General features: G+C 44.0%; 1 protein-coding gene across 6 annotated transcripts in view; it reads right to left on the bottom strand.

Annotated features, from left to right (window-relative positions):
* Nucleotides 1-225: 225 nt before the first annotated feature.
* LOC135919528 (restin homolog) overlaps nt 226-13,183 on the bottom strand; it is a 162,368-nt gene continuing 149,410 nt past the window's right edge. For 5 of the 6 annotated variants that reach the window (XM_065453415.1, XM_065453414.1, XM_065453412.1 and 2 more), the window contains 3 exons: nt 8,627-8,724; nt 4,993-5,123; nt 226-1,898 (listed from right to left, as the gene is read on the bottom strand). In XM_065453415.1, coding sequence (XP_065309487.1) covers nt 1,435-1,898; nt 4,993-5,123; nt 8,627-8,724 — 693 coding nt within the window. In that variant the 3' untranslated portion in view covers nt 226-1,434. Of the gene's footprint in view, nt 1,899-4,992; nt 5,124-8,626; nt 8,725-13,183 lie in introns of those variants that run through there. The other variant, XR_010569992.1, reaches the window with a different exon arrangement.

Consider the following 13,183-nt stretch of genomic DNA (forward strand, 5'->3'; position numbering starts at 1 on the left):
GAAGTTCACAACACAGAGGCCGTGCAAAGCACTAACGTGCAGCAAGAAGTTTCTTTCTGCACTTCGGTACCGCTTTACTTCGAATAAATGTGCCTTCTTACCACAAACAATCTTCATTTTCCTCTGTTAACTTTAATTTTCCGGTCCAGCCTTCATTTGCTTGTAACAAGGCGTGCACACAGTTGCTACAATGTTGAGTGGATAAAGAAGACTCAGTGGGACAAATGTGGTCTCAAGTTTTATTATTTTGTTGATGTGCTAAACAATGGAACAGTGCATGCTCTCATAAATATAGCTGCACTTAACTAGGGGAAAGAAATGGAGCTAGAGGAGGGCAATTTAATATTTATATTCAAAACTTGCAGTTATACACTTAAGCTCTGACCATGTTGCCCAGATTCACTCAATAGATTAAAATAAATGTCAAAGCAACGCTGCAGTAAATAACTTTTGCAAAGCACAGCTCGCAACAGTGCTTTCTTCTTTGAAGTATACGCCAAGCATTCAACACCAGCTATCACAGCCTCAACATACCAGCAACATTATTTCCATGGGAGGAACTAAAACAACACTAAAAATAAGCCACATAAGAAAATTAAGAGCACAATTACTAACAGATAATGAATGTTGATCTGTGTAGACAATTTTTCACAATGTACACTTTCTTTTAAATCAATATTATTAAACAGAAAAAAAAAGCTTTCAACATATCAATGAAACAATTATCACAAGGATATAAAAATATAACACACATATATCCTTATTCTTTGTTTAATTAAGAAATATAGAAATGAACAGAGCTTTGTAAAGAAAGTCCCTCCACGAGCACACCAGAAAGCCACTCTGACGCCCAAGATGCACATTTGATAGCCGCCGCTTGCCACACAATGGCAACGAAATGGTCCCACAATGTTTTTCTTCGTGACACGCACAAAAGCAGCAAAAAAAGATGACACATTCAGTCAGTCAGCCAGCAGTCACAAAAAGCGAACATCCACACAGTCAACAAACAATCATTAACTAGCACAGTGGGGGGAGAAAACAGACATCAGTTTGACTAGCAGCCCATGGCAATGGCGGTCGTGGATGGAGCTGACAAAAAAGCGAGATGCACAAGCCAGCGGGGGGATTCACAGAGAACAAGGGGGCCCCTGACAGAGACACATGGCGACCTGTAAGTAGTGCCTAAGTACGTCCGCACCTAGCCTGCTGCCCCGTAGTTGACTTCGGCCTTGTTTCCCGATGATCCACTGCATCTTCATCCGGGGCCATCTCTTCGCCTGCCGATGAGCGAGGAGACCTGTTTTGCACGGCACGTGAAGTGGTGGTTGTGGCGACATGCAAGCGCGGCACATGTGAGCCCCTGGCTCTAGCCAGTTGCAAAGCAGACGTGCCACATCTTGGAGAAGAAACTCGTGCGGCTGATGTGCCTTGTCAAGACGAGGAATCCACACGAGGAGTGTTCGGGCTTTCAGAATCTTGCTGAAGAAGGTCACCGTCCTCTTTGACCCATGTCAGACGTAGCAGGTCATCCTGAGAGCAGGGCGTGTTTTCAAAGGTCGATAAGGAGTCATCTATGCTGCTGTCACCACTGACATCTGCTGCTGCGAAAGATGCGAAGAGCTGCTGCACGCAGGCATCTTGAGGTGGTGACGTCTCAGACATGCTGCGGCGCATCCTGGGCTGGAATCCTTCGGAGGACCCGCGTGGAAGAGAGTGAGAGCTCTGGTTGCTACGGTGCGGCCCATGTGCTCCACCCAGCAGCCTGCCTCCGCCGTTGCTGGCACGTGGAGAGGATTGGTGGTCGGCCGCGTGCCAGGACTGAGACATGGCCGTTGGGTCAGCCACGGAGTACCTCTTGTAAGCAGTGCTACGTGCTCTTGCTTTGTTCCCACCATCTACAATTTTCACGAGGGAGTGAACAAAAAAACAGCAAATATATTGAATACCCTCTTCAGGTGCAAACTGAATCTGTTGGTTGAGCAAACAATTTTTACTGCATTTCATGCAACTTTATCATTGCTAAAAGACCGAACCAGCATATCAAGATAATAGTTCCAAAATTTTTCAAAGCCACTAGTGGTGTCCATAAATGTGCACTATTGTCACAAGCACAAAGTTATTCCTGCACAATCACGAATGTTTTTAGAAATGTTAAGTTACACACATACAGCACAAACAACAGTTTTCACAAAAGAATAAATTCAGAACCATTAAAGCCTACAAACAGATCCATTTTAGTCACTATGCAATTTTTCATGCACTAAACCGCCACAAAAAAGGAAGGCAAGAAAGAAATCAATAAAATAAAAAAAATACATCGGAGCATATTGTACATTGGTTGTTACAGAAAACAAATTGCAAACAATTTATTTTACCTTTATTATTTACAGAAAAATATTTCTCAATCATTATCAAGAACATTAGTGAGCATAGTAGAACCTCGTTGATACGTTCCCATTGATACATTCCCGTTACGTAGGTTATCCCGGCACCATCTGCAATCGAGAACACCAAAAATGACCAAATAGGGGCAGCTCATTTTTTACCGGTTCATACGTCCCGGAAAACACGATTTTACGGCACCAACGTTCAGTACGTCACCAAACTGTGATCATATGATATGTTTTCCGGCAGCCAGATGCCATGTAAAAAAATCGCTGCGGCTTAGTTCGGCTAGGCCCGGTTATGCAAGCGAAAGCTTGCAGTATGGTCCGACGCAGCTTGCCGCTTTTGCCACTGGGATTGCACAGACAACTTCGACACCAGGTGAACCAGCGTCCTCGCTCCCTCCTTCCATAGAACAATGGCTGACCTGAAGCACTGGCTCGGCTATAGCGAGAAGCCGCGAGGCGGCAAGAGAGAGTGGTGCCGTCTCCTTTTCAAGCGATTAGTTTGTCGCGTGGTTAGTCACATGGGCAGCGAGGCGGTGGTCGGTGCAGCGGCGACGGCGAGTCACATGGTTTCACTTCTAGGTCAAACTGTCACGCACGGTGAAACTCGCTCGACTAGGCCAGTAAAGCTTTCGCTTTAACAAGAAAATGCGCGAGGCACGCGCGATCAAGAACAGTATAGCTGCTCGCTGCGGCAGCTTCACTGCAATACTCGCTCGCCCGTCTCACATGAAAACGCCGGCAAGCACTCAGTTTCTCATTTCGGTACCAGCAAATCTTCTCCGTGGTCGCTGCACACAGCATTCAAAGCTATCACTGCCAGTCTTATTGCGATAAGCATCTTTGCCTACCTGTTTCACAGTGCCTGGTGCCGTCGGAAGTGTAGCGCATGCTTTTAATAGGAGATAACCGAAACGTGCTGCCGTTACCTGCTGCAGACTGCGATCGTATATGTTTTCCAGCCGCTATATCCCATGTGAACAAGAAAAGGCACTAGGCACGTGCGATCGAGAACAGTAGCCGCCCGTCTCACATGAATTCGATGGCACGCAGTTTCTTATTTCGGTACCAGCAAATCTCCACCCGGATCGTTGCACGCCACATTCATAGCTATCGCCACCAAACTTATTGCGATGAGCATCTTCACCTATCTGTTTTACAGCGCGTGGTGCGTAGTGCCATTGGTAGCATACTGTCGGCGGCATCCGGCAACGCCCACTAGCTCAATTTCGTTTCGGTTTCCCGTCTTCCTCTTAAACACCACACAATAGGAAAACAAAGCGCATCTCGGGCCACCAGAGCACCACCAGCTCAACGCGCGTCGGCGTCTCGTGCCACAACGATCCACACAACACTTCGCATTACGCAGATGTCAACAATTGTTGATTCTGTCAAATTTTTTTAGTTGCTTCAGATCATACATTTTCCCGGTTAATACATTCTTTCTCGCAGTTTTTTCCAAAACATATGAACGGGGTTCTACTGTAGCTTTTTGAAGTGCACATCGCTGATATTGCTGCAAATTACAGCAAAACCTAAATAGTATCTGTATTCAATGCACCCTTGTGCATATGCATGCAAAATTTGACTGAGATTGACGAGTACAAAAGCTTTTGTGCACAAGCAGGAGAAAGCCTAAACATTAAAGAAGAGAAAGACGAAACAAAGTTTTTAACCATGCCGTCCACTATTGTTGATGATCAGTATCAATGAAATTTCGCCATAATGCAGACCAGTCTTGCCAGAAGGAGTGCAAAATCAAAAATTCTCTTGATGTGTATGTGGTACCCTCAGAATGCTTGCAAGCTTTCTCCTCCAGGCATGATTTCTTTGCTGCATTGTAGCTGATGACAAGATTTATCTCAGCTGTCTTTTTTCCAGTCTTTTCAATTCTTTTCTGGCCTCTTCGGTTGCTTAGAGCAATCAACTCTAGAGTTTGAAAGATGCCCAACTCTTGTAGAACCTGCTCAAAGCCTTCATGACCTCTGTTGAACTACAATAAGGCTGTAGAAGTAACTGCCCATCTCCACAACAGTGCGTGAAGAAAGTCCTGTTTTGGGGCAGAGCAACCGAATTTTGCTTTCGAGAGACCCAGCTGCATTAGGAACACCAAGAGACAATAGTTGTTCGTCTGTCAGCTTCACATGTAGGAGGCATAGCCTTTGCCTGAGCACTGGTGAAAATTGGAGAAAGCATTGGTGCTAGTTCAGCCATGGCTAGTGCTTGCTTGCACTTACGCAACGAAAGATAATCATTTGGGCAAATACTACAGTTGTGAGCCTGATCAGTCGAGCATGAATAGAAAAGTAAAGCCCCTACAGCTACCATGCCTGGTTTCAAATAATTTTTCAGTCCTCTGGCTGGAGAAGCGCCTTGACTTTCTTACACATGGAAAAAAAATGTTGAAGCACAATTTTAAAACCAAATTCTAAAAATAATTATTCCACCTGCACATGCGCTTAAGGCACAGGCAACAAAAGTGAGCTTTAGTATATACCACTTATGCATATTGAGCTGTGGCATAACAAGAAAAGTCAGATGGCAGCAGTTAGCCAAGTAAGGAAACGTTACAAAAGAGTGAGCAAGCTGCAGCTCTTACCGCGCATTGGAGAGCTGACGCTCTCGCGCAACTTGTATTTTAGCTCCTCGTTGTGCATGTCCAGCCGAGAGAGCTGGCGGTTCTGCTTCTCCGAAGTCTCCCTCAGTTTGGCATTTTCCACGGACAGTTGGCTGAAATGCACACAGAAGCGGAAGTGAAACCCTTGCGTTAGCGCATGGCTGGGTAGCACAGGGTAGGCATAACCACACAAAAAGAGGTTGTATAGAGCACTAAGAAAATTGAAAGTGGACAGGAGCTTGAAGATAAAATTTGATAGCGATTTATTGTCCAAAGCAACAGTTGTTGTACAGTCGAACCCGGCTATATCGAACTCGCAAAAAAATGCCTATCAGTTCGATATAGAGCATAATTCGACATAAGCCTGCTAAATAATTGGATGTCATAAAAGCACATACCATTTATAATATCACTTTACTAATGAAACTAGCTTAGTTTCGCACGAAGTAGTCCTGCATTTTCTTCTGCTTGGGCGATTTCGCTGCCTGCGATGCACGCACTTTTCCACATTGTCTAAAGCGTCGGAGCAGCTGAGGCCACAACCTACCGCATTCGCGCAGAAGCACCGACTAGTGTGAGCGCACCAATCACTTTGGAGGACGTGGGCCAAGGACCGTCGTTGCTTTCCTCATTGTGCCCACTTTCACTTTTGCTCGGTACGATGTCGGCAATGTAGTCTTCGTTTTCGGACTCTCCTGTGGTCGCGACACCATCATTTGCGCTCACAAGCTTGTCCACCGTTGATTCGTCAACAGCTTCCGGAAATACTGACAGCTCGCTCCGAACTTCGGCAACATCGGCAACGGCTTCGTCGCATTCATCACAATTAGTCATCACCGAGCACGCAAAAGTCGGCACGGCTGAAGCAATTTCGGATGAACCACTCGCACATGGCCGTGTGTACGCGTCAGGCACCACGGGCACTGGGTTGCGAGTTTGGCCGCTTTAGCCGTAATATCCCCCTTCAAGATCATGCTGAGAGTGCTCCTCGGAATCTTGTACGCTGCAGGGACATCCAACTTCTCATCGCGTTCGATCCTATTTATGATTTCGAGCTTCACGACGAAAAGCGAATTCTGCTGCTTCATCACGGCAACACTGCGGGAGAAGGCCTACAAGGCACACACACAATGAACCAGAAAAGCAGCGAGACAACTCGCGCTTCCGCCATCTTGCATGACGAGGGTACAAGAGCCTCTGATTGGCTGTCTGAGCAAGCGCTGTGGGCGGGCCAGGATCATATTTTGCAGGGGGGTGTCGACGGCTCGTCCGAGGCAGGGCGGTCACGGTAGGGAGAGTGGTTGGACGGAGCCGCGCCGTCGGGTTTTCCCACTACCGCGAGGGAAAGCCAACTTCCGGGGGCACTTTCTGCCGCTTGACGTTCGATATACAGTTGAATCCCGCTATAACGAAATTCACGGTGCACGAAAAAAAATTCGTTCTCGCGGAACTTCGTTATCGCAAAAATTTGACGTGAAACGCAGAAAGAATTGCCCAAGCAGCAGCAAAGGCGTTTAATGCCAAAAATCTGTAAGCTTGGTTTGCTTACGCTTCACGGCGAGCAACGCCGTCACGCAATTTTCGCACTCGGTCAGCAAACCCATTGCAACATCGTCGTCTCGGACAGTTGGTTGGTTCGTTGTGCAGAGAAATTTAGGCCATTAATTCTTATAGGATACTCGCGGGGAATAAAAAATTATTCGTTGTCGCGGAAATTTCGTTGTGGCGGTATTCGTTGTGGCGGGATTCAACTGTATCGGGAGTCGCTGCTTTTTTTGTTCGATGTAAGCGTAACTTTTGCCATATATACACATTGTAACTAACCATGTCCAGAAATTGTTCAATATATAGAATAATTCGATGTAAACGGGTTCGATATAGTCGGGTTCGACTGTATACAAAGTCAGAGCAACAGCCCGTTCTGCATTCGCAATAATCAAAAATACATTTATTCATTGTAAAGGGACACTAAGGAGAAAAACAAATTCAATTTAGACTGATGAAGTATTACATCAGAAGTCTACATTCATTACTTTCCTAGTTACTAGAAGAGAAACCAAAGTCTATCTCATTTTTTAAGTTTCACACTGAAACCTGAACACCAGTGCACAAGTGTGACTGGTGACAAGTCAGAGTTTTCAAAGTACTATTTCATATTTAGAAAGTTTCAACTGATGACATGACCTCGTTTTTGCTTCCCTTAAAATATAATGTAGTCCATCTTTACTGATAGATTAATTAAGGCAGGAGAAGACACCGTCAAAGTCATGACACCACGTCTAGTTACTACAAAACTTCACCAGGTGATGTTGCCACCTGTCTCGTTTTTACATCTTTTCTGGCTTACCATGCCTCCTGTCACAGTAAAACTGGCTTTTGTGGTATTGCAGAAGCTTAATTCACTAACACAGCTCAGCAATTTCTCTCTTGAGTGTCCCTTCAAGCGGATGCTCCTAGGACTTGCCCCGGAACATGCAGCTGTTTACAGATGCATTTCGTCTGTGACACTTTGCACGATGTCTATGGGTGAATTGATTAGTAAAGTAACTTGGTTTTCTCTTTCTATAAGTGCAGCAGCCATCGCAATTGCAATATGCCAACTGAAATTAGCTGAATCTGATTAAGGCAGGTATTAAACAGGTTTGCTGTTATCTGCCTGTGTACCACTCCATTTCATGAATAATTTCTGTTATCTTTTGCTGCGGTTCACTTTGTGTTATCTGAGGTTAAAAATGTGTACTTTATATATTATTTGTATTACAGGTGTGTGTAAGTTATAGGCGTTACAAGTGTGTTGTTCATAGAATTTCCGCTTGCCATTTATTCCTAATGATCATTAAGGAAAGTTATTGTGTATACCTTTAGCTCTTATACCTTTGCGATGACTATCACTGCATTGGATTCCTGTTTGTTTTGCCACGTGGTGCTGATGTATTATTATACCTGCATGTACAATCTGTACGCCCATATGCTATGATCTCGGAAAGAGATTGGCAGCATTGAAAATAAAATAAATCAATAATAAAAATGGGCAGTGCTTTTTTGCACACTTTGCATTTGTAGTTTGCTGTGACGGGCTGCTAAACATATTTCCTTGTATGCTTTGTATAAATTTGCTTTCTCCATACTCTCCACACAAAGTGCTTCAATGATGCGACTGATATTCTCACACAGTACCACCTGCAAAAAACTATGTCTAGCCTACGAAGGACGTTGTGGAGAGCTACAGATTACTATTCCCCACATGGACTTCTTTGACGTACACGGAACCTTGTTACACACAGGTGGCATGAAGACAGAACCAACAACACTTTGCTGCTACAAAAACGTATGAGCACCCTTTGTACAGAACACTGAATGTATAGGACCGCGAGATACAAATAACATGAGTGAGGGTTTCAAATAAGCTGGTGTGGGATTAACAGAAGCAAATTCTTGTTTACGATTACATTTATGCTGCCTGCATTGGCAAACTTAATTTTCATTTTCTTACACAAATTCTTCAACTGACTATCACTGCAGAGCATGCAAGAAAGACAAGAAAGTAATCTATGAGAGGTGCCTGCAGCAGTGTCAGGTTTACAGTGCATAACTTTTGCGTAGTAAGGCTCCTCACCTTTGCACCTTGGCTTTCTCGTTCAGTAGCTCCTGAAGGTCTTCAATGCGTGCCTCCATTTTCTGCATCTTTGCCTTGCACCGGTCTAACTCCTCCTCCTGCACAGCCATAGATTTTCTCAGTCAGTGTGTGACAATAACAACAGGCCTTTTTCTAATTTGCAGGTGCGTTTCTCTGTATTACAGGTTTGCCTAACCAATGGTGGCAATGGTCATGGTTTGAATAAAGATTATGTGCTAGCCGTACATGCTGGGGCTTGCCTCCTGAACATTGTTTCATCATGAAAGCTACATAAACATCTTCTATGTCGTAAGAGAAGGAAACTGTTTTCATACATACTGTCTGCAAAAAACGACTCTGCCATCATAAGCTTAGCAAATTGTCTTGCAAGAAAGCTCTTTTCACAATTATGAAAAGCATTCATAGGGAATGTTGCCCCCAGCCTACATGCAATGCCTGCACAGGGCAGCCTGTCGAGGGAGCTACCGCTAGGGCCAGAAAGTTACAGAGGCACTTAGAGTCACCTTACGTGCATTGAGTGCAAAAGCATTGAATGTGGATCAACTCATATTTTGAATTGGGCAAAGTCAATTTTTGGGAAGAGTCAATTGATAGTGCGCCAGGTAGATTTTGAACGTGAATCAACTCAATTTTCGAACTGGGCAAAGTAAATTTTTGGATGTGGGTCACAGCCTCCATGCGATGCTGTGGCAGTTCATCGTGGGATTTCGCAGTGTGAGCCGCAGCAGGTCCACTGCCGGAAACGCGATGCCTTCACTTGGTCACAAGCATTTTAGTACCATCGGATGTTAACGCCGGATGCTCGCCAAATTTTCCGCCTGATTAGCCATATAATGCTTTCACATTAAAAGCTGTTGCAGCTTGCTGAAGCCACCTCTGGTAAAGGAGTCTAGACAACCTTGAAACGGTCGGTTAATTTCTAATAAACCTTCGTGGTCAGTAATTGTTTAGTCTGTATTCAACCATTCCAGTCTAATCTTCACTTTTGAACCTTCTGAAGAGCTAGGGTAAAGTATAGAGCAAAACCCATTTCCCTTCTACAAGCAGCAATTTTGTATCCCTTAAACTTTTTCACAATCGAATAAGCACACCACCTAATCAATGAGCAGTCGAGCTCTCAGTAAACTCCCTCTCTCTCTCCTCTTGTGTCTTGGCTACTGATCCTCTGGGATCTGCATGTGCCAAGTAAGAAGCAATGGCCACATACAGCTAAGTACTCATTGTCAGTGCGTCATGACCGAAAAGTGCTACCTAAACATTTTTTTTATAACGAAGCTTTCTTCGCCAGCACCCCCTCTTTATGGCTGCTGGCCTGCTGCTGTCTCGCTGATTACACAACAATGTGAGCTACTGGTGCCACAAGACATGTGGCACTGGGCAGGTGCCCGAATAGAAAGGCAGAACGAGAGGCAAGCAGTGAAGATGTCAACAACAAAAATTGAAAAGGTCAGCATCAAAGGCATAGTGTGGAGAAAGAAGTGGACAAAACGGGATCAGCGCTTGCACTGAGCATGGAGCTCATTCAGTTACATATAAGTGAAGATATTTCAATAAACATCAATAAAAGATTTTCTTATAACCGATTTCCACGCATGCGTGGAATTCCGATGTTTTTCTCGGAAGTAAACTGAGGGGTACTGCATAAGGCAGTGCTCTATATAGCAATAAATCAAAAAAGAATCCTCATTCTGGAGCCATTCGACAAGAGAGCTTTTCTTCGTCAAGGCAGCAACCTGTTTCGCCACTGTCACTTCAAGTTTCGAGTCTTCCTGTTAACATCTATCTTGTTTGAGTGCACTAAAAGCAGTTTAACAACTGAGTACAAATGAATGTCTGGGAGCTGGTTGTGAACTTTAAGGGCCAAGTTTTGAGCACTCCGTGCATGGCAGAATGGGTGGCTGATGTAACCTAAGCGAATAACCTCATTGGCACCCCATGCAACATTATTTTGTAACACTTTCAAAACAAAAATGCACCAGTGTTTTTTTTTTACAAGTGCTGTAATACTCGCCTTTTCTTTTAGCTGCAAATAACAAGAACGCAAAAGCTATAGATTTAGACGACTCCTCAATGCAACGGTGGTTACTGAGCTAAGAATGATACCCTTCTGCAGCTAAGCACTTGTTATGTACGATGGGGGACCTAGAGGTAAAAAAGGTAAAGAGAATTTCTTTAACTGAGGCAAAATGGTAGTTGATATTGACTATGTGACTAGGCGTGCATGCTACACTATTCCTCCAGTCAGTTGACCAGGTAGCATTCTTCTGTGAAGTTTTGTCTGCTCATTGCATTGCTTTGTTTTGAGCCTCTGTTGCCACCTGCACCAGTTTCACGATGGCGCACATCAACGAACAACACATTCTGTTCACAGCACCACATTCTGTTCTATCTTGAGAAATTTTAGACGGTCAGCCAGCATTTTTACATTGAAGTACCTAGGCAGATGAGTGATGCAGCTGGAAGAAAATGCCACCATTTTCGGAACTCAGGCAAATAACTTGTGCATCACGACAATGCTCCTGCCTACACAGAACCAAGCGTGCGGCACTTCCCAACAAAAATTGAATTTGAACGCTACCTTACCTCACCCTCTACTACTCTTATCTTGCCCCCTGCGACTTCCTATCTTTATAATCTAAACATGCGCTTAAAGGTAAGCATTTTTAAGATGTGAAGAAGATTGAGAACAAAATGACCGAGGCACAGAGGGTCATTGGATTGCAAACTTCCTAGATTCCACATGCCAAAAACACAATCTGATTGTGAGGCATGCTGTGCTGGGCGACTGAATTACAGAGTAGGATAAACAGGAGTGCCGACTCGCCTAATAAAGCATTCCAACTCGTGTCCCGGTGCGACAACTATTTTGTGACGCAAATCATAAATGGCACGGAAACTTGTTACTAGCACTTAAAGCTGCATCACTTGCAGCTGCCCAAATTGTGGCGTGGTGTTGGTGAGACATAGTGGACTGTAGAGATATGCGCGCATTTCCACTGTTGCCTGCGTGGTGCTGTGCATGTGTGCACGCTAACAAGCACCTCTTGTTCCCTGACAAAGTTCGCAAGATATTTCATTGCTTCTGAATATAAAAATTTACTACTGCTATTGCCTGTGTCATAGTAGCAGCTACCTTAAGCAATGCAATTTTGTATGTTGGTATTTGTTTACTAAAGTTACGTCTGTTAATGAAACACATAGATGAAAAGCTGTAAACTGGCTCACATCTGTGTGCATTCAGACTATGACTCAGAGAAAATATGATGTACAGCTTGGCTTACATGAGCATCTTTTTGTATCTTGTCTGTGTTCATTAACTTCAATTTATGGCATGTTTCGACCTGTGTTGTGGCATGCTTCAGCCAGCATACTATAATTTAATACGAGTCCTCCTACCAGCCTAACATCCCCAGCTACAATAAAAGCTTTCAGGTGTGTTTAGCACACACTACACCACTTAATTCAGCGAGTGGTGGCAGCAGTGCCCTAAAGTTAGTAACGGCACGCTGCAAGCTCTTAGGAATGTCAGCGCACTTTTGTTGTATGTTGTAACTCTGCTTAAAACAAATACAATTTTATTCAAGTCACGGTCGTGAATGTACTAGCAAACTGGCACCCACGAGGCTTAAAGCATTTCATATTGTTTTGTGTTAATCTAAGTAGAAATCTAAGCACAGTGCCAGTGAGCCCCATGTAAGCCAATATACCGCTCTTTACTCATTGCGGTCACAATAAAAAAATGCACCGCAATGATATACCACTCAAGTGGTGACAACACCGAAAGTGAGCCATCAGGCAACTTTATTTATTTATTTGTTTGGTCATACCGTTAACCCTCCAGTGAGGGTCGTTACAGGGAGGGAAGAAGAACATATACATTTCATAGACACTTCAATGAGCAATCATGAATCAGAATTCAAAATTTGTACACCATTTCTCAAAAACATATTGACACCCAGCTCAAATTGTTGCACGTTCACACTCTCCACAACGTCACTTGGCAGTTTGTTCCATTGTTCAATTACATCAGGAAAAAAGGAATACCGATATGCATCCGTACGTGTGTTAATAGGTTGTAGTACCCTGCTGTGGTTTTTTCGTGAACCACGCTTTAGAGGCGCTTTCACATAATGTTCTTTATTTATTTTTAATGCCCTTTGCATTATCTGGAAAAAAAAGTTTGAGTCATGTTTTATTCTTCTCATTTCCAGTGTTTCTAATTCACACTACTGTATCAACTCTGTAACCGAGTCGGTATGGCGATACTTGGAGCATATAAAGCGTGCCGCAATCCGCTGAATCCTTTCCACCTTCTTTTTTAAGCATTTTTGGTGAGGGCTCCACACAGCATTCGCATATTCAAGAACTGGTCGTATAAACGTTTTGTAGGCGACCAATTTAATTTCTTTAGTCGCGTCTGGAAGCTTTCTCCTAAGGAAGCAGAGCTTTTGGTAAGCCTTCGAACAGATATTCTCAATGTGAATACGCCAGTCTAGATTATGCGTCACTGTCACCCCTAAATATCGGAAACTCTGT

Source organism: Dermacentor albipictus, chromosome 3 (assembly GCF_038994185.2).
Source record: "Dermacentor albipictus isolate Rhodes 1998 colony chromosome 3, USDA_Dalb.pri_finalv2, whole genome shotgun sequence".
NCBI lineage: Eukaryota > Metazoa > Arthropoda > Arachnida > Ixodida > Ixodidae > Dermacentor > Dermacentor albipictus.